Source organism: Pipistrellus kuhlii, unplaced genomic scaffold (genome assembly GCF_014108245.1).
Source record: "Pipistrellus kuhlii isolate mPipKuh1 unplaced genomic scaffold, mPipKuh1.p scaffold_m20_p_86, whole genome shotgun sequence".
Classification (NCBI taxonomy): Eukaryota; Metazoa; Chordata; class Mammalia; order Chiroptera; family Vespertilionidae; genus Pipistrellus; species Pipistrellus kuhlii.
The window spans coordinates 172,906-194,240 of NW_023425591.1; the positions used below are offsets into that span (position 1 = coordinate 172,906).

General features: G+C 58.4%; 1 protein-coding gene across 1 annotated transcript in view; it reads left to right on the forward strand.

Annotated features, from left to right (window-relative positions):
• DPP6 (dipeptidyl peptidase like 6) overlaps positions 1 to 21,335 on the forward strand; it is a 223,780-nt gene that overhangs the window by 154,629 nt on the left and 47,816 nt on the right. Inside the window, exons 8-9 of the mRNA XM_036425830.2 lie at positions 8,631 to 8,751; positions 20,598 to 20,752. Coding sequence (XP_036281723.1) covers positions 8,631 to 8,751; positions 20,598 to 20,752 — 276 coding nt within the window. The remainder of the gene's footprint in view (positions 1 to 8,630; positions 8,752 to 20,597; positions 20,753 to 21,335) is intronic.

Below are 21,335 nucleotides of genomic sequence, written 5' to 3' on the forward strand. Positions count from 1 at the left end.
TCAAAGGGGCTGAAAGAACAAGAGTGGACTCCTTTCTCTAGGGCATCAATTATCCCAAATTTCTCACCCTTGCAGTGGCCACACCCATTCTGGCCGATGACCTGTTTCCCAGGTGTGATTGACAGCAAGCACCCTTGCTGGGCATGCATCTATCCCCCGATTTTCCTTCCCTGCCATTGGGGACCCGGTTCATACAACAGGGCAGCTGCTGGGTGACCACCTTGGGAAGCACTGGCCGTGAAGAAGCACCCCAGCAGGAACGGCCCGCCCCTCCCAGTGCATGTTGGTGACCCCTGACCTCGGTGTCCCCTCTGTAGAGGGTAGAAGGACCTCAGGGTGCTGGGAAGGCTCCTGGAGCAGCCCCTAGGCCTCCTGCCTTCCTGGATGCCGTAAAGGTTTGTTCCCTCCCTGGCCACTGACGTGGGAGGAGAAATCTGATAGCAGCTGGAGTCCGGACCAGGATATAATAGCTTTGGCTCCGATGGTGAGAAAATGGCAGAATGGAAAAACAGACTTTGGAGCCAGGCAACCCTACTAGCTCTTCTGCCCTTGAAACGTCAGGGTCAGCTTTCTCGTCCACGACAGGAGGGTGGCCAGGAGACCTAGTTTGAATGGTTCTTGGAAGAATCTGAGGAAACAGACAAGTAAATCTGCCAGGGTCCTTTTCCCAGCCTTACAAAGGGGTCAGCATTCTGGAGAAAGGGCTGCACAGATGATTAAGGGGGAGTCCGTGGACAAAGGATAGTTTTGAGAGGCATTGGGGGTCAGAGGAGCTTCAGCTGAAGGAGCAAGAAGGCTCTACTCCTTGACCAAGGACCCTTGCTTTTATTCAGCACAATTTGTCCCGAGGCAAGATGGAAATATACACTTCAAAGGGTAGGGTTTCAAAGAATTACAGACACATTGTCAGTTTGGGGAATAGCCTACAGCTGCTCAGGTGTTTGGCCAACAGGAGGCAATAAATGTCCTGAGCTGTCTGGCAGCTAACAGTCCTATTCAGGTTTGGGGGGAGTCACATGCTGAGCTCCCCAAGCTTTTGGTAAAACTCTTGTAATTAGTACACGCTGGGATTGATTCTCATCATAAATCACATCGTGGTGACTGTACAAGGCACGTGGTTGGCAGGCAACAAATACTGGCTGTTGTCCTAGTCCAGGTGGGATCCCCACCATGTCCCTTCTTCGTCTGGCTCAGCCTTTGTCTCTGAAATTTGCCCTCCGGTGCAGAAAACATGTTCAGTGCGTGGAGAGGAAGTCATTTAGCACCAGGCCAGGTGGAAAGCAGCAAGATGCATGAGGTCATTCTTTTTTATTTTTCAAATATGGTTTTACTAAATTTAGAGAGAGAGAGAAACATCTATTGGCTGCCTCTTGCACACCCCCTTCTGGGTGCCAAAAGCCTCTACCCCGGCTGTGCCGTGACCGGGGATCAAACCTATGGCCTCTGGGAGCAGGGCCATCGCTCAGCGCTGAGCCACAGCACGCAGGCGGTTCTTCAGGCTTTGAGGACCTGGGCTTTCCGCTTAGGATGCGTGTGGTTCCAGGAGTGGCTGCAGATTCTGCGTGAGGTGCACTTGCCTGGTGAGTTCAGGGTTCAGGGCGTTGAAAGCTTGTTACCTCAACGCCATCTTCTCACTTCTTCATGCGGCCGTTCCCTCAGGATGGGCCCCGCAGATGCAGCGCGGTCTCATGCCCAGAAAGGTCACGGGTTTAGGTCCCTCAGGGCACAGGCACCAGTTTCAGGTTTCATCCCTGGTCAGGGTTCATGTGAAAGTCAACTGATCAATGTTCCTTTCTCTCAAACCCAATAAAAACACATTAAAATGAAAAATACCTTCTTTAAAAAGAACTGCTCCCTCTCCTCTGTTTTTCTACTAATGGCTGATCCTGCCCCTCAGGAGGTCTCTGACGAGTTAAAGACCGGTGGTTTGGCTCCTCAGAGTCTCTGAGAGGCAATGGTGTCTGCGTTTCATGCCAGTGCTGTGCAGCCACCCTCACTGGGCAGCAGCTGGTCCCAGGGAGAGGGGGGCCCGGTGGGAGAAGGCTCCCCGTCAGCTCTCCTAAGTCTCCCCCAGGTCGCCCTCCGCACGCAGTGACATTCCAAGCAACGCCTCCTGACTGACGTTATAAGACTTTTGAGATTTGCCTCAATAATGCGTGTGCTCACTTTGCTGGAACTGAGAGCTCTGGTTCCCGAGCCTCGTGCGGAGCAGCACACGCGGCTGCACACGAAGCAGTCCACACCCAGCTGCTGAGCCCAGGGCGTCCTGCTCGCCTGGCCCGCGTCCAGGGGCGCCCGGCTGCGCGGCTCACGGCCTCCGGCCTCTTGTGAACCAGACAGAGCACGGCAGCTGACGGCCGCACTCTGAGCGCCACGCCATCCCTCAGAGAAGTCCGTCTGTCAGTGCCAAGACTTGACCTGTGACATCAGATAAGTGGGCACCTCCTGGCATCCCTCTCCCCATGTGACATGGACATGGGACATGTCACAGTCCTGTGCCTTACTATGAGTGTAGAAGGTTCTGGCTAAACCTGAGCAAAAAAACAGAGGGACTTTCCTAAAACACCCTCCCAGAATTCACAGTAGTGCGTATATGTGTGCACATACAGGCATGAAGGCCCATGTTTGCATGTGTGTAAGATGTGGAGATGGGGACGTATAGACATAATCTCCACTCTCGAGGATGATGCTAGAGGGCATGGGGCACCTCCTTTGCCTCCCAGTCCTTAGGCCTCATCTGCCAGTCAACACATCTCCACCCTTCCCCCAAGCACACGCATGCACATGCATACACCCACATGATCCCTGAGCACTCACCTAACCTCCCCTTGTGAGTCCGTTAAGTCACCTGTTCCTACCTGCTCCTAATCCTATAGAGTAAGAGAGGAATATGCTAATCACCCATTGTGCCCTGAGACGTAACGACGGGGTCACGGATCTGCCGGAGGGTGGGGCAGTGAACTACAAGCGGGAAGCAGAGAGCTACAGGAGGGGGCAGGGCAGCGAGCTATGGAGGGGTTGAGCGGCAGCGACCTACTGGCACACAGATTCGTGGGCAGGGCTGCTAGTGTGCTTTTAAACACCACGGAGACTGCCACATTGGACAACATTTCAGAAGGTTACACCCTCGGGGTCCATGGTCAGCAGTGGCATTGAGGAAAGAGGGGGTGCAATGGTTGGAAATGAGGGGAGGCACGGAGACTTTGGGGCTCAGCTCGCTGCCCTGGGCTCCCTGCATGGGGGCTGCAGTCTGAGTGGGCAGCATCCCTCCCAGGAGGCTCAGGGCAGGGCTGCGCAGGCCCGGGTGGTCCACGGGGCCAGGCGGCCTGCTGCTCGGGCTCCGAGGTGCAGGGTAGGAGGCGGGAGCTGAAAGGCTGTGAGGGTACCAGTTGGGGACCAAGAGCGCAGATGCATCGCACTAGCAGCACAAGCCGTGCTCACCCAGCGCTGTGCCAGTGTTCGTACGAGATAAAGACAGAGGGAACGTTATCGTGGCCTCAGGGATTCATTATTGGACAGGACATAGATGTATGGCATAATCTAAGCAGTTATTACAGAATATTAGAAACGAAAGTTTTATCTCCCGTTTTTTAAAACAAAGGAAATGAGACAAGTGCTGGCTGCAGTGCAGATTAAATAGCCTACTGAATCGCACAGCGGGACTCGGTGCTTTGTGAGTGAGAGAGAATGAATGAGACGAGGCCACTGCGAGGTGTGGGGGGCTCTGCAGAGCAGGACAGAAGCCCCACTGTGGACTGTGTGTGTCCCCCAAAGTCACGTGGCGAGTCCTAACCCCACTGTGCTGGCGCTGGAGGCCGGCCTGTGGGTGATTAGGTCAGGAGGGTGTGGCCTTCCTGAATGGGATTAGTGCCCTTCCAAGAGCAGACACTAGACGGGCTGTTGGCTGTGAGCCCAGATGTGGCCTCACCACACCCACCTGCTGGCACCAGGGCCCGGACTTCCCGCCTCCAGACTGTGAGAAAGGAAGGCTGATGTTCCTGCCCACCTGTCTGCGGGGTCTCCGCCGGCCAGACAGGCGGCAGGGGGAGGAGACAGGGGACCTCAGGCCGCCGTGGGCAGCCCGGCACTGAATGGGGGCACCAGCCAGGCTTGGGGAGGTCGCTAGCCTAGCCCTGAGTGAGGGCCCTTCGCTCCTGAGTGACCTGAGGAAGCACTGGCAGGGACAGGCCCTGGTGGCTGGCCAGACCCAGGTGCTCCAGGCCGGGCACGCCCATTAATCCGCACGGCTAGGCAGATGTGGCCCATGGAGCAGGTGTGTGCCCTGAGCCGGGGTGAGCTGGATGGGAGGCAGCTTCTGCCCAGGTGGCTCATGGCCTGCGACTGGCAGGGGCCCCAGGCCACAGGCCCCACTCAGCAGCGGGTGGGGGGGGCTTAAAAGCAGGTCGTGGGAGGAAGGATGACCGTGACCGCACGCCCGGCATGGCCAGCCCTGGGCTGCGAGATTTGCACCTGTCGCCCTGGGAAATTCAAAGAGCACCTCTGTCCGCTGCCAGGGTCCCCGTTTGGATGCCCAGTGACAGGGGCCCGGGTTGTTTGTGACTAAAGCCCTGAGGCTGCAGCCACACGGTCACTGAGGTGCCCGGAGGGCATCAGAGCCAGACCCTGGACTGGGCACCTGGATTGGGGGTTGGGATAAAATGAATTGGGGGTTGGGATAAAATGCCCGATCAGTATACCATCCCAACCCCAGTTCAGGGCCAGACTGCTGAGTCACCTTCCCTGGGCCTCGCTTTCCTCCGACCCGGAGTCAGAGCGGCCCCCGGGGCTGCAGGAGGGCATAACCGGCGTTTGTATGGCCTTACTGATGTCGTTTAACCAAAGGACCTTGGCTGTGCCATCAGGCAGGACCCGCAGCTGCGGAGGAGGGAGGGGGGGGGACTGGGGCAGGCAACTCAGGCCTAGAGCTAGGCTGGCACAGGGCGATGCTGCCGTGGAGGAGCCTGGGCAGCCTGAGCCCCCAGGCCCGCAGGGGCCCCCCTCCCCCCCAGGGACTGCAGAGGAAAGGGGACCCTTTTGCTGCGAGTCTCACAGCGTGGGTGTTGGAGTTAGTGGTGCCGAAGGCTCCGGTTTCCATCTCTAGGGGCGAAAGGGGACGTGGGTGTGGGGGGCATGTCCACCACCGCCCTGGCTCTTCAAGGCCAGAGCTTTGCCAGCCTACCCGCGCCCCCTGGTGGGCAGAGACGCAGGTCTCAGGATGCCCTGTGGCTCCTCCAGGTGGTGCCAGGTCCAGGCTGCTGAGCCCAAAGCTGCACAGGCCTGTGACCCAAAGCCTCGGCACGCTGCCAGGAGGGCTGCCACGCACCCCCTGCCCCAGCCGGGCTATGCCGAGGGCCAGGGTCAGACCAGCGTCCACACTGGGACGCCAGCACAGGAGAGGGTGAGGCTGCCCACAGCTCCCTCCAGCCCAGCCCTGGGAGGAGGACTGCCCACCGTCCTACAGGCCCTCCCTCAGGAGGGCTGGGAAGATGGGGGGGGGGGGGGTGCTGCCTTGGCAGAGGGGCGAGGGAGTCGAAGGCTGGGGGTGCCTTCACTGCCGAGGAGCAGGGGATGCCCAGCGTGGGTCACTGTGTCTTCTAGTCTGGGACGGGTGGTTATGCTTTGAGTGGTAATCACCCACTGACCCAGGGACCTGCTTTCAGACTGAGGCGAGGGTGCCCATATGACCGACAGGCACAGGGAGGGCCCCGAGAGGGAGCAGAGCACCGGGATGGTCCTGAGACGGTCAGAGCCACAGCTTTTGGCAAGTCAGAAGATGGCGTTTGGCAAGCAATGAATCTTGGCACTAACCGCGGTATAAAAAGATGAGCAGGGTGGCTCAGGGGTTGAGCGTCAACCTATGAACCAGGAGGTCACGGTTCGATTCCTGTCAGGGCACAGCCCCTGGTTGTGGGCTCAGTTCCCAGTGTGGGGCATGCAGGAGGCGGCCGATCGAAGATTCTCTCTCACCATTGATGCTTCCATCTCTTGCTTCCTTCCTCTCTGAAATCCATAGAAATGTGTGTTCAAAGCTGCACAGAGTGGCATTGTTATGGTAACAGACACAGAACAACCGGGTGCAGGTAAATGAACTCTGGTCTTTCCTGAAAGGCAGGCTCAGGTGTGGGAAGGCGTTTCTGACGGAAACTGCGGGACTGGGCCTCATTTTATTAACGCCGTTTGTATACCTTACCCCCCAGCACGTGTGCACAGGAAGCCGTCAGCGCAGCAAGTGCCTTCCTGGTCCCGTGCTGTCTGCAGCCGGTGGGCTGTGGCTTTTACTGTTCTGTGTTCCGTGGCGACGGCGGCTCCTCGCTGGCAGAGCTGGCGCCCTGCAGCCGGTGCCATGTCGGAGGCAGCCACCCTGCGGACGCTCCAGGCCAGCTTTACTCCAAGAAGCCCAGTGCTCCCTCCTGTGTGCCCCTGGGTGCTGGCCACCTCCCCTGTAATGGCTCTGTAGCACCTTTACTCCCATGAAGACAGAATTCCCGCCGGGCAGGGGCTGTGGCAAACACCGCGGGGGCTTGTCCACCAAGAGCGCTTCTGAACTCAGCGTCCCCAAGACAGAGCACACGGACAGGGAGTGTATGCAGCACGGGGCTGGGGTGCCTCTCCCGAGGAATCCACACAGCAGCCGCCCGACGGCCACACAGCCAGTCCGCCCAGCCCACCGCCCGACAGCCACCAGCCATCTGCCCAGCCCACTGCCCGGACAGCCACCAGCCAGTCCTCCCAGCCCACTGCCCGGACAGCCATGCAGTCAGTCCTCCCAGCCCAATGCCTGGGACAACTGGGCAGAGGGCCCCAGAGGTGGGCATGGCATCTGCCTGCCTGTGCTTCCCCAAGCCCAGGGCATAGCCTCTGGGACCCCCAGGAAGCACCAACTAGGAGACACGCCCTGGGGAGCCACAGCCACAAATGCACCCCCGTTCTCCTCGTCCACCTGCACGCCTGAGGTTGGCTGCTGTGCCAGGCGCCCAGGGCAAGGGAGACGGAACATCTGGGGCCACACGGTGGCCGCGACCAGGCACGCGGCCCTGAACCAGGCGTTGTGTTCCCTGCTGCAGGAGATTCTGCCTTGGGGTTCTACCAGGCCTCGTCGAGAGCCTGGCGGTGACAGTCACAGAAACAGCACGGGCCCAAGGGCACGTGGACCTCGGCTCAGAATTTTGCTCCCTCACCAGGTTGCAAGCAGGGGTCCTCAAACTTTTTAAAGTGGGGGCCAGATCACGGTCCCTCAGAGAGCTGGAGGGCCGGACTATATGAACTACTAATTCCTACTGTAACACCTCGGCTGCGCTCACTGCCCAAAAAACCTGGCGGGCCGGATCAGACTCCTCTGCGGGCCGCATCTGGCCCGCGGGCCGTAGTTTGAAGACGCCTGTTAAGAGGCAGGGCTCTGGCGCCTGGGGTCCTTGTGATGCCTGGGAGCGAGGGCAGGCTTTGGGCTTGGTGAATCAAAACCAGGTGAAATAAGCCACTGGCAGAAAGACAAGTACGAGGGATTTCACCCACATGGGGAACATAATAAAAACAGGCAAACAAAATAGAAATAGATTCACAGACACAGAGAACAGACTGACAGCTGTCAGTGGGGAGAAGAGTTGCAGGGCTGTGTGAATACACTGAAGACATTAAACAAAAAACAAAAAATCTATATAATAAAAATTATAGTAATGCCCACGCCCACCTCTGCTTTTCTCTCCAGCGATTTCTTCTGTGGGATCTACCTTCCCAGCCCCTCTCCACCTGCTGCTCATGCAGGTCCCAGCTTAACATCACTGGCCTCTGACCCCCTCCACCACGGGTCTGAGGGCGTGGGTGCAGGGCAGCCATGAGAGGACAGCGCTGTGCGCTCCACTCACACAGGTCCCGGCCCCAGAGCCACGGCCACAGGGAGCGGGTGGGAGCCGGGAGCTCGAGGGGAAGGGGCTGGTGTTTCCTGGGGACGGGGTTTCATCTGGGGATGAGGACGAGGTCTGAGACGGTGCTGGTGGCCAGGCAGCAATGTGGGTGCACCGACAGCACCGAATGGGGAACGGTTAAGATGATAAAATGTCATGTATATTTTCCACAGTAAAGTTTGCTCAGTCTCTCTCTCAGGGATCCTTTCCTGTCCTTTGGCCTAAGCTCGGAGCCCTGTGTTATGTTCCCATCACCACGGGAACGTCTTCCTTCAGTTCATCTTTCTCACAGGTTGTGGGTAGAATGCAAGCGGGTCGAGTCTCCCTCATCGGTCACTGTGCACAGAGCCGGGCCACTGAGCAGTGCTGCTGAGTGTGAAGAGTGTAGACCCTGATTTCCTTCCTCAGCCCCGGTCAATGTCAGGGAAAGGTGACTGCTAAGACACTCGATGCGCTGTTGTCAATGTACCTAAGCCTCAGGCGACAGGCTGCCATCCTGGAGAATGAGAACGGTGGGTGTGCTATGTCGCTTCTGTGAGAAGATCGAGTCCCGATTCACCTGAAACGCAGGTTCTTTCTGCTGTGGGTGAGCCCACGGGTCCTGAGACGACGTGTTTGCCAGATAAATGCCCAGGAAACCAGAAACCACACGCTGGTTCAGGCTTTTTAAGGGCAGCCTCCCCAGGGCCACCTCCTGGGTTAACGCTGTGTTTTGTCTTCCCAAACCAGATATTCATCTTTGAGAACAACATCTACTACTGCGCTCACGTGGGGAAGCAGGCCATCCGCGTGGTCTCCACGGGGAAGGAGGACGTCATCTACAACGGCCTCAGCGACTGGCTGTACGAAGGTGAGCCGCCGAGCAGCCGAGGAGTAGGGTCGTGTGGTTGTTGTGGTCAAGTGGTTCCATGAGTGCCATGGCTGTCATGGTTGCTGAGGTTACCATGGTTGTGTGGTCATGTGGTTCCATGGTTATGTGGTTATGTGGTCATGTGGTTCCATGGTTGCCATGGTTGTGTGGTTCCATGGTTGCCATGGTTGTGTGGTTCCATGGTTGCTATGGTTCTATGGTCATGTGGTTCCATGGTTGCCATTGTTGCCATGGTTGTGTGGTCATGTAGTGCCATGGTTGCTGGGGTCATGTGGTTCCATGGTTGTGTTGTCATGTGGTGCCATGGTTGCTGTGGTCATGTGGTCCATGGTTGTGTGGTCATGTGGTACCATGGTTGCCATGGTTGCTGTGGTCATGTGGTTCCATAGTTGTTTGGTCATGTGGTGCCATGGTTGCTATGGTTATTGTGGTTGCTGTGGTCATGTGGTCACTGTAGTCGCCACTACCCCTGGTGGTGGCTGGTACCATTTCCTTTCATGTTAACTATAAAGCCAGCTCCAGCTTCTGAGGTTCAGCTAATTACAACAGACTGGTAGCGTCAGGCAGTGGCAGGAGACAGGACAGGTGTGGGGCTTCCCAGGACCCAAGCTCTTCGGCTCATGGGCAGGGGCGCTGTCTAGGAGGCACAGTGTACTTGAGGCGACTCTGGGACGCTGGGCTGTGCGCAGGTTTCCAACGCTCCGAGAGGCGGAGTGCCTCTCTGCCCAGTGGGCAGCGCTGGAAGGAGTAACCGGTTACGCTTCTGAAAGAAGCGGATCCGAGTGGCTGCCGTCCCGGGTCCTTGCCTTGTGGGATGTTTCCACCTGGTTTCCTCTGGCCTGAGGACCAGCTGTGGGCTCTGTTCCACAGCGAGCCAGCGCAGTGCGGGCTCTGCTCGCCGCCCGCTCAGAGGCCCTCCCCACCCCGCCCCGCGCTGCTGGCTGTTCGCCAGGCTCCATGCCGGGCCCTGTGCGATTTCCTCACTTACCCTCTGCCTCAGGCGTGTGTAACGGATGGATGCTGTGATGGCATTGCAGACGGTGTCTGAGCGCCTCACCGGTTCTCACAGCGCTGGAGGCTGCTGGTCCAGGCCCGGTGCTGTGAGGCGGTGCCTGGTGAAGGGCCTCCTCCTGGTCCTCACTTGGTGGGGAGAGGCACGCCCAGGTCTCCGCACCCCCTAGTGGGGAGGTCACCCTCCGCCAAAGGCCCCATGAGCACCATCCGTGGGGCTCAGGCTGCAGCAGCCCCTCCTCACAGCCGGTGATGACTGTGATGACACGTGGTGGCTGAGCCCAGGGAGTTAGGTTGTCCCCCGTGGCCCTGAGGTTATGGGCGCGGCCTGAGGGGTCACACTGTTCATGTTCTGGACAATTGTCTTCCCATAAACCCAGGTGTGAGCCTGGAGCCACGCACCCGCTGGCCTGCAGTGTGGCTCATGCTGCTCACCTGCCTCACGTGGCCACCATGCGGTCTGAGCGGAGGGGGCTCTGGCTGTCATCAAGCACAGAAATCATCTCTTCCCCCCTCCACCTTGTGTGGTGCGGTCCGCAGGCTGTCACCGGAGACAGCTTCCCGGTGAAAGTTGCTGAAAGCTCTAAGTGTGGCTTCCAGGGCTTGGCCTCTAGGTTTACTACAATCTATATATATAAATATATATGGCTAATATGCTAGTATCCTTTCCACTGTCCGACCAGTCACTCTGGTGCACACTGACCACCAGAAGGTAGACGCTCAATTCAGGAACTGCCATGATGCATACTTGCTATTTACAGAGAAACAGCAGCACAGACTTGGCCAACAAGGCAACACTCGGCTTCCCTCTCGTGGGACACAGGCCCTGCCACCACCCTGGAATGACAGCCTACCAAATCACAGCCAAACCTGCCAAGACCCCATAGCCAGCCTGGAAATGGTCCCTGTAGGTGCCAGGTAATGATAGCAAGTAGCAACGGCCATCTTTCTCCTAGCAACTAGCCTCCTTGGAGTTTCTTAGCCCAGGAACATGACTTGCTTTATAGCCAGGTGCAAACATTTCACACATTAACCAAATGTCTGTGAAGCATTTTCATGTGCCTCATCTCATTTGACCCTCACAGAAGTCCTGAATTAGGTAGATAGGAGACTTGGTGGAATCCTATTTTCTTTTCATTAGCTGGAAAATGGAGATTTAGAAAGCTTGGAAACTTGACCCAACTGAAAAGAAGTAAGAAATGGTGGACCTTGAAAATGACTTTAGGTTTTCTCACTACACAGAATATAGTCAAACACTGCTGCAGTAAAATATTTTACCCTTTGTTCTCCCTGCATGATCTACAATAGCAATCTGCTTTGTGTTGATATTTACTGCGGTGTTGCTGACAGTTACCTGAAAGAGAAGTTGGGGTGCTTCACTGGACTATGGAAAACCGAGCAAGCATAACCCAGCTGCCCGAGAGCTCATGCTTTAAGTATCCACTCAAGAGGGGCCAGTGCGTGTCCAGGCTCCCCCAGCTCCAGCATGGCAGTGTGGCAGTGTGGCAGCATGGTGGCGGGGAGGCCAGGAGTGTGGCTCGACACAGCTGTCCCATTTAAGGCTCACAGCACAACCAGGAGAAAGTGAAGACAAAGTCTGTGGCACCCCCCTCCACTCCCCCCATCCCGCCGAGTCATCACATCCCTGGGGATGTGACACACCAGGAAGGCTGGGAACGTCTCAGGCTTCCCGCCCGTCCACCAGGGCTCGGAGGTGGGCATGCAGCCGCCCACATCAGCCAACATCCGCCGCTGCCCGTCCTGGCCTCCCGCCCTGCGTGCAGGGGGCTCAGGTGAGGGTGGGGGCATCTCGAGTCTCTGGGACACACATAAGAACAGACCCAGCTCCTGGCCATCCTCCCCAAACCCTTTCCTCCTGAGCTGAGTTACGGTCCGTGGACTCTCCGGGGCCCAGCGTGCTGTGGGTGGTGGTGCGGTTCGAAGCCAGGGAAGCCAGGAGTGGGGCGTGGCGAGCTGTCATGGCTGAGTCTGCAGGCCCGGGGGGCAGGCTGCTGTCCCTGGTTCCTCTGCCTGCGCCTCCGGGACCTGGTGGGGTGGGGCACGCCCTCTGCGCTGGGTCTTACAGAAGGGCCTTTGTTTCACTAGGGCGGTGTACTGAGTCAGGAGGAATCATCTTTAAGGGGAAAGGAAGCTGAAAGGGGGATTGAAACCAGGGAGCGACCTTCCCAGAGGATCCTTCATAGACCCTGACTCAGGGTGCCAGGACGGGAAAAGGAGCTGATTGCTCCTCCCGAGACCTCCCAGCACAGGGAACACTGAAACACAGGGTGCTCAGCCAGTGATGGGGAGGGCGTGAGCATTCGAGAGTGTGTGTATGTGTGTGTGTGTGTGTGTGTGTGTGTGTGTGTGTATACGCGCATGCGTGACAGAGAGCGAGAGAAACAGGGACAAAGACAGAGAGTCAAAGCAAGACACACAGGAAGAGACAGGGTAAGGGGCAGAGAGAGTAGAAGGGCACAGGCAGAGGTCAGAGACAGACTCGGGAAACCGATTTCAGCTCAGCTGCCCAAAGCCCACCGTAACCAGTTTGAGGACTAAGTACTCTGCCCGCCACATTGCTGACTCCAGCAGCATTGCTGCCCTTCACGTCAGGGAACAGGTGACCTGCCTCTTGGTTGGCATGTGGTTGAGTTGCCCTCGAGTCACAGGTGGCTTTGCGGGGAGCCATCTGCCCGTCCTTAGTCCTCCCCGTGGGTCCCCACGGGCCCGGTTAGCTGGGCACCACCGAAGGCCTGGGGCCGCCCACCCCCAGGAGCAGCCTCTGGGAGAGTCCCGCTACGCGTCTCCAGCCAGAGAAGCACCTGCTGTCTTCCATCCGCAGTGTACAAGTAACAGCAGCCATTGGGCAGCGAGCGTGTCAGCTCCCAGCGCCTGGAGGGACTGCATGCTGGCTGCAGGAGCACGCTGCCCCCTGGTGGTGGCCGAGCACATGGTTCTGAGCTCAGTGAGGGTTTGTGGAACTGGCAGGTCCTCTTAAAGGTAGGGAACAGGTGAGTGCTGTGCAGATCACAGCGCTGGCCGGCGAGGGAGCTGCCTGCATCCAAGGCAGCCGCCCCTTGGCCTCCTGGCTGAAGCCCTGCCAGTTTCTTTCTTGGTGCCCTACCCCCCTCACCCATTTGATCCTGCTCTCCGCACCTCGGATACGATATGTAGTGGCAGAAAAAGGCAGCAGATGCAAGTGGGAACAAACCAGGTTTTCTGCATTTAGAGCAAGGCTATTTCTTTCCAATACCAATCCGCCAGGTCAGCTATTTGTGTCCTCTGTGATTTCCCCAGACACAGAGTTCTGGGGCCGTTGGTTCTCTCCAGTGTGTGTGGCCCCGAGGTGTGGGGAGCTGCGCTGTCTCGCTGTCTGCATTCTGTTCCCATGTGTACCCCGCCTCATTAAAAGGTGGCAATGGGCGGTATGGATGTCACTCGGGCAGATTCAGCAGTGGCCGGAGCTGCCGGATTGCGGGAAGCGTAGCTGGGCCTGCCCGCACCCGGTTTCCTGGTTGGCCAGGCCGCCCTGTCCTGGGAATGGCAGCGAGCCAGGAATCCGGAGCCTGAGCCAGGCTCTGCCTCTGGGCCCCGGGCTCCTGGTCGTGACCGGGCTCCTGTTGACGTCTCCAGTCCAACCTCCTCCTAGCTGGAGTGGGCATGACACAGAGCGAGGCTCTGACCGTCCTGTGCGCGCGTTCCCAATGTCCTGGGCCTCCGCTGTCTCCTCTGTGAATGGCTCACAGGAGCGGACGGAGAAGGGGCCCGGCCGGCCCCGGAGCCTGTGGTGGAGCTCGGAGGACACGGGGCTGGCTGAGAGTCCTCACTCCGCAGCATCCACCGGGGAGAGAGGAGGAGGGAGGAACCGCGGGCCGGCGTGGGGAGGGCCCGACGAGGCGGAGGCTCTGTTGAACGGGGGCCTTTCCTGGTGCTCGGCGCTTCTGAAAGGCGGTGCCTTGGCTGTCCCGGGACAAGGTGGCACCGTCTGGGCCTGTGAGCCGGGGACTTGAGGGAGCACAGGTGCATCCTGCGGCCTGTCTGTCAGGAACACGTCAAAGGCGAGGGAGACAGTGGGCGGTGTGGATGACGAGTGGGCTTCCACCTTGGCTGTTGTCATGTCAGTTTAGTTCCATTCAGGCCGTGTGTCAGGTGCCTGCCAGAGGCCGAGGCTGTGGGGGGCTGTGGGAGGCTGTGGGGGGCTGTGGGGGGGCTGTGGGGGCTGTGGGGGGCCGTGCTGGAGACTGGGGCTGTGGGGGGCCGTGCTGGAGACTGGGGCTGTGGGGGGCTGTGGGGGGCCGTGCTGGAGACTGGGGCTGTGGGGGCGCCTGCTGGAGGTGGAACAGGGCTCCTGATTGTGTCCAAAGGAGCTGAGCTGAGCTCAGCCGGCCCCCTTCCCATCCAGGCTTCACCTCTGCCTCTGGGTCCCACCCAGACTCCAAACCTCCACCAGCCTCTGTGAGTGGAAAGTCCCCCTAAGAGTCCGGTGCTCAGACTACACACCGGGAATGAATGGGTGGCGCGGGGACTTGGTCATGTTCTTAATCAAAGGTCCCAGGAGGCACTGGTATCTCCGTGTGTGTGTGTGTGTGTGTGTGTGTGTGTGTGTTAACACTCCATCTGTGTGTGTGTTACCCTCACCCGAGGGTATTCTTTCTCACTGATTTTTAAAGAGTTGAGGGGAGGGGAAGAGAGAGAAACATTGATGTGAGAGAGACACATACCGTAGATTGGCTGCCTCCTGCATGACCGAGCCTGCAACTAGGGCATGTCTTGCTGTCTGTGTTCTGTTCCGATGTGTATCTTGGAATTGAACTTGGAACCCTTCAGTCTGAGGGCCAACGCTCTATTCACTGAGCCCCACTGGCCAGGGCTTTGCTGTACTTGACAGCAGAGACCCCCCACTGAGCCAGGGAGGGCCTGCCTTCAAACCTCACATTGCCACCCCAGGCGCCACCAGCTCTTCTCAAAGGAAAGGCGTGCTCCGCCCAGCCAGCCACCGTCACCTGTGTGTGAGAAGGCTGCCCACTCAGGGGCGTGCGGACGGGGAGCGGATGAAGCTCACACCCCATGCACAGTGACCTCGCCTCTGTAGCCATGTCCAGTCCGAGGCCTTGGCTGCTCCCCCAGGAAATCAGGACGCCGTAGAATAACTCAGCCTGAGCTCGGGGGCTGCCGGCTCTGCCATCTGTGTTCCTGGGGCCTCTCCACCCACGCCCCGCAGACAGCAGGCAGGTCCCGTGGCCGCACACGGCCCTCCCCCTCACACAGAACCAGAGCTGCCCTGCTGTCAGGGTGTGGAGGCCAAACAACAGGACAAACAGGAATGGGCAACGGGATCCAGTTGATAAGAGACGGTTTCTGGGGGTGGTTTGTGACTTGCAGTGGGCTCCCTTCTTCCAAAGACAGACCCTGGGAGCCCGAGGCCTGCCCAAGGCACACGCTTCGACACACTGTCTCACACGCGTTCTCACTGACGCTCCGAGAGCTGTGCGGAGCGGCTCCTGCGGGAGGTGACCTCCTGGAGGCCCTGGGACAGCTGTTACCAGCTTCCTCGGTGCTCGCCCGCCATGTATGTCACTGAAGAAATGGAACTTAACACCTGTACAGGCTTCCATGTAATTCCCAGCATCCTCTGCTTCCTGGCGAGAACGCTGGCTTTCAGAAAGGACACGAAGCCAGCCCTCTGAAGAAACCCTGCGGAGACAGGCTTGTTTCTCCCGGTGGCTCAGTCACTCTCCAATTAAAATTCCAGTTTCAGAGTCGCAATCATTTTAACTTTCGCAATGAGCAGCTTTGGCAAAATGCCAGGCAGAAAGGAGAACGGTCTGCGGGAAGCAGAAAGCACTACGAGGTTGATTACACATGTTACTAAGACACTAAGCTAATCCCTGAATAGGTTATTAATTAATGCCGAGTCTCCTTTCTGTAAATTGGACGTTTTAGGAGCTGAATGTAAAACTCTGCGAGGTCGGATCAGGGCACGAAGGCAGGCTGGCCCAGCCGCACACGGCGGCCGCGGAGGGCAGTGTTGGACGGATGATCTGGTGTAGACAATGTCTTCTTGGCTAGCCTTTCCACAGTCCACTCCTTCCGGGGGGAAGGGGGGACCCAAAGGTGACGCGGCAGCCGCCTGGGTGGGCTGTGGTTCAGGGGAGCTGCTGGAGCTCACCCACTGGAGGGGAGGGACAGGACCTGTGGCCGAGGGGGGTGGTCACAGCCAAGTGCTTTCCACCAGGGATTCACCGTGGGGTTCCCGAGTGTGAGTCAGCATTTTGCCCCACCCTCCTACTTCCATTCTCACCAGCTCTGATGATCAGAAGTGAAGGTGGCCCTGAGCTGGGGCAGCCAGGGGCAGGTGGCGGGTCAGCGGAGGGAAAAGGGGACATCTGTAAGGCCTTCCACGATAAAGGTAAATTCAAAACCAGAAAATCCAGGTGGCTGGCCAGCGGCTCAGGTGGCTGGAGCACCCGGAACGCGGACAGTGGCAGTTGAACTCCATCCTGGGCAGGCACCCTCCCAGGCTGTCCAGGGCGGCAGTGGCGGGTGGGGGTGCGGGGGTGTGATGGGAGGTGAGGGCAGACCTTCAGTGTCTCCCTCTCTCCCTCCCTTTCTCCCTAAGTCAGTACCCCTGCCCTCAGCTGAGGCCTGGGAGGCAGGAGGCAAGGAGGGCTGAGTGGGGGAGTGTGCTCACAAAAAAAAATGAAACTTTCGCAGATGCTTTCCAAATGGACGACGGCCCAGCCCGAAGTGCTTCCTGTCTGATCCCGGTGCCTGGGGGCTCCTTGCCCGAGGCACCGGAATCCTCGGGCCCAGAGAGAACGTGGCCATTGCCCTGTTTCTCTCCTCCGCCTCCCAGACCCCCAGGGGGAGGCCCGCGAGGCTGGGGGGTGAGGCTCTCCGGACTGAGCCAGCGCAGGGCGTGACTCCCTCTTGGCCACCACGGCCGTGGGTCCGAGCTCCAGGGAGTGTCTCTGTCCCCTCCGGTGACTGCCAATCTGCGGACCCCAGCTGCCCCCAGGCGTGGTGATGAGAGGTTCCGGCATGTACAGAGCACAGGCACGCGTGTGTTCATGTGTGATGACTACATAGCTCTCAGCCACAGCCCAGCGAGGTCCATACTGTCATCCCCATCTCACAGATGAGGAAACTGAGGCACCAAAAAGCTAAGCCACTTGCATAAGGCTGCATCGCAGCGCGTGTCTGGGCCAGAGTTCCTGACCGGCCACCCAGGTGCGGGGTGTGTGGGGCCTGCCAACGACGGGGAGGGGACTCAGTGTAGAACAGCAGGCGAGACGGCAACAGGAATTCTGCGTGTTGTCAGCCCAGCGTCGTGCCATTCAGGGACCAGAGAGGCAGCCACGGTGTCTGCCGCTCCGGGGCTGAGCCGGCCCAGCAGAGCGTGTGGCCAGGTGGCAGGGAGGCCTGCGAGGATTCGCTCTGTGGCTCCCCTCTTCCTGTCCTCACCCAGAAGAATGAGGTGTGCCTACCCGGGGGCAGCCCCCGACGCCCTTCACAGCTCCATTTCCCTTCCAGTCCTGTCTATGCGTCCCTAACCAGCTGGGGTTTCTCCGCAGCCAGACTTCGTCCCATGCACGGCCTGTGTTCCGGGAACCTGGGTGTGGCCCTCAGAGACATCAAGCATCTTCTCCCCCAGCCTCCTGGGCCTCTGGACTCGTCCTTAACCAGAGGCACCCCAAAGCCATCCACAGGGCTTTGGCAGAAGAGGGGCGTGCCCTCCCCGACCCCAACCAATCCTGGTGGCTCTGTGTGGAGGGGGGCGGGGCACCGCTACCAAAAGCTGGGTCCCCAGGCTTCCCTGGGGTTCTCTGGGCCCCACTCAGAGGAATACTTGTTGTAGGTGGCCCCTCGGGGGCAGGGGGGCTCCATCAGGGATCCAGGAGGAAGGGAAGTGGCTAGGAAGCCACGTTCCCTGAGCAGTGTGCCCACACCTGGGTGCGGGTGGGCAGCGGCACAGCGAGGTTCCCCTGGTGGACAGGACTCTCCTGAGCAGTGACAGTCACCTGTGCGTCTGCAAGCCGGTGCCGCTGGGTGGGCCCCTGCAGGCTGCTGGCAGCCCGGAGGCCCGGCTCAGGCGGGGAGGAAGTATCCGGGACGGTGACGGAACGAGGGTCTAAGTCCTGGCTGCTCGGCTGCCGGTCCCACAGCACACAGGACCCCACTGAGAAGTCTCTCCAACGACAGACGCTCTCACACGGCCGTGACGCAGGACATACCACCCCTCAGTCAGGTCCCCAGTCTGCCTCTGGCTGGGAGGAAGAACAGCAGCAGGACCTCCCAACATGGCCCAGAGCCTCAGCCACCGGAGCGCCCTGGGCCCTGGGAGGTCACGGCCCGCCAGGCGGCCAGGCCTCCGCCCGCTGCCTGCCCCCTTCCCCTGTGGCTTGTTCCGGTTGTGCGGCCGTGGTCCTGGCACCCACTCTGCTTTCTTAGCATGAGGTCAGTCCCTCAGTGGCCGTTCTGTCATTAGGGGCACACGGAGCTGGTTCACCACAATAAACGCCCAATGTCAGTCCCTGGGATTGTTCCCGGACGGCCCGGGCCCAGCCTGCATGCCGTGTGTGCGTCCTTGACTTCATGCAGGAAAGATCTGACAACTTGACCCAGGAGGGTTGTTTATTAAAGCTGGGACAGTGAGGCAGGGAAGAGCTCAGGCAGAAGAAGCAACAGCAGAGAGTCAGAGAGCAAGGGGCCCTGGAGGCGGGTGCAGCTGAGCCTGGGACAGACCGCCACTGCCTGATGCTCCCCTGGCTGGGGTCTCGTGGGGTCCCCGCGCTCTGGGAGAAAAGTAGCAGCGTGACAAGGCGTGGGTGTGGTCAGCTAGAGGCACTAGGTCCTTGTCTGAGGCTCTTTCTCTTCCTGTGGCCGGTGGAACCTTCGGAACCTGCAGGGGGGCTGGGCAGGGTGTTCACTGGCTCTCCAGCCGTGGCCTCCGGTACGCTGCTTCACCAAGATGTGCACATCAAGAGGCCGCCATTAAAGGGGGACTGGACCAGACTGGTCTGCCCCGGGCAGTCTGGAGTGTGTAACCCACTAGCTCCCAAGAGTTCTTGCCTGGGGAAGACAGAAACTGGGATTCACTAGCCGGCTGTAACCTGCTCAGACGGTTTGATCTTGTTTAATTATTTCCCTCAGTTCCTTTGTTCACTTGTGAAGGAGTTCCCCTGCCTTCCCACTCTCCTGCCACAGAATGGGCCTCCCACTATGTGCTTGTGGGATTACATTGGTCATTATCTCTAAATGAGCCTGGAGGGAGGGAGTGTACTCGGTGCACAGACCGTGTACGCGAAAGGGTCCCGAGACCAGGAGCTGGTTGGTGCCAGTGGAGCCGCTGGCCCCAGGGTTCTGACCTTCTGCTTGGGAGGTGTGTTCTCTCAGCTTAAAAAACACAGCAGAACTGTTCTCCCTGGAATCACTCTCAGTCCTACAAAGCTCACCCGTGGTTAACACTCTCGTAGCCAAGATGCTGGGGGAAGGTGGGATACCAGCGTTCCTGGTGGAAATCTCACACTCAGCGTCCGTCTCAGTTCTGGTGGAAATGGACCATTTTGTTTTCTGCCTTCAAAGGCGAGGGGCACACTAGCACGGCTGTGCACGAGGGAGTCTGTGTGTATGCATGAATAAGGATATACACAATATAAACATGGTATACACACATTATATACACAATATGCACAGAGTATGCATACAGGATACACACGATATGCACAGGATGCCTTCAATATATACAGTGCATACATACACATAGGACACACACACTATGCACACAGGATATACACAGTATGCACACAGTATACACAGAGTTACAAACACACAGGATACACGTTATATACATGATACACAGAGGATACACACAATATATACAGCATATACATGCACATGGTATACACACAGGACACACATGCTATGGCATAGGATATATGCATAATGAACAGAGCATACATACAGTATACACATGGTATACACACAGGATGTACAAAGTATGCACAAAGTATACTTACAGTATTCACACAGTATATACATGGTTTACACACAATATACACAGGATATGCACAGTATGCATACAGTATACACACAGGTTACATATGATATATGCACAGGATATACACAGTGTACAAGGAGTATACATTCAGTATATACACGGATATACCGGTACATAATATACATAGAGGATACATACAGGATACATATAGTATACACATAGAATGCACACGGTATACACTCAGGATATGCACAGTTCACACAGAGTATGCATACAGGATACACATGGTATCCACACAGTGTACACATGATAGACACACAGTATACACACAGCATACACATGATGTCCACTCAGTATATTTACAGTGACATCCACACAGTGTGTACACAGTGGGCATGAACCCCTAAGCGTCCCCTGGAGCTGGGCTGGGTGTCCTGGGCTCAGCCTCCAGCACAGCCGGCTCTCTCCCGTGGGTCGGCCTGGCTGTGCCTGCGTCAGCGTTTACGGACTTCCTTCTGAGGGGGTTCTGTTCAGATCCACCCCCTCAGCAAATAGGAATCCAGCTCAAAGAGCGCTTGTTAGGCTCAGGGGCTCACGTCTGTGTCCCGGGTCCCGGGGTCAGCCTCGGCTCAGCCAGGCCCCGATGGGCAGGTTGGTGTGTGAGCCCTGTGGATGGGGGCAAATGCAGGATCGGGGACCTCGCAGAGGCTGGAGAGCGCAGTGTCGGGCTTCACATCTCCTGGCAGCTCGTGGCCGTGCCTGCTCACAGTGGACCTGCTCCGCGTGCTGACTGTTGGCATCTGTTCCCCCTTAGAGGAGATCTTGAAGACCCACATCGCCCACTGGTGGTCTCCGGACGGCACGAGGCTCGCCTATGCCACCATCAATGACTCCCGCGTGCCCGTCATGGAGCTCCCAGCCTACACGGGTGCCGTGTACCCCACGGGCAAGCTCTACCACTACCCCAAGGTAGGTGAGACGCCACAGCAACAAACTGCGCCCTCGGCCCCCAGCCAGCCACCCCACGATGGGGCTGGGCACACAGACGGTGCGGAGCACACAGTCAGAGGCAGGCTGAATGACTTCCCCTACGTGGCGTGCTGAGTTCAATTTGTTGGTGAAGCTACTTTATTTTAAACAATTGAGCTGTGTTAACCTTGTGTCTAAGCTTCATTCCAGGTGACGAACCCTCACACCGCAGACACCCCCTCATCCCTTTCAGGGTCTGTTTCTGGAGAAGCAGGACTGTCTGCCAGCCCCGGGTCCACAGTGGGCTGAGGTCTTGGTTGTGTTCTGACTGGTAGTGTGTCCACCTGCTTCCCACACCAAGTTGCCGGCAGCAGGAGCCAGCAGGAGATGGTGGGTGGGACGGGGCCAGCACCCCACCTCTCCTGTTAGCAAACGGGAGCAGCGCAGTGCCAGTGGGGGCGGAGGGACGGACAGGGGGACTGATGCCCAAACCTCTCCTGCCTGCTCGGTCGGAGAGAGTGGACACACACGGCAGCTGTCCTGCTACCCGTGCGCTGCACTAGACTGCCCCTGCGCCCACCTG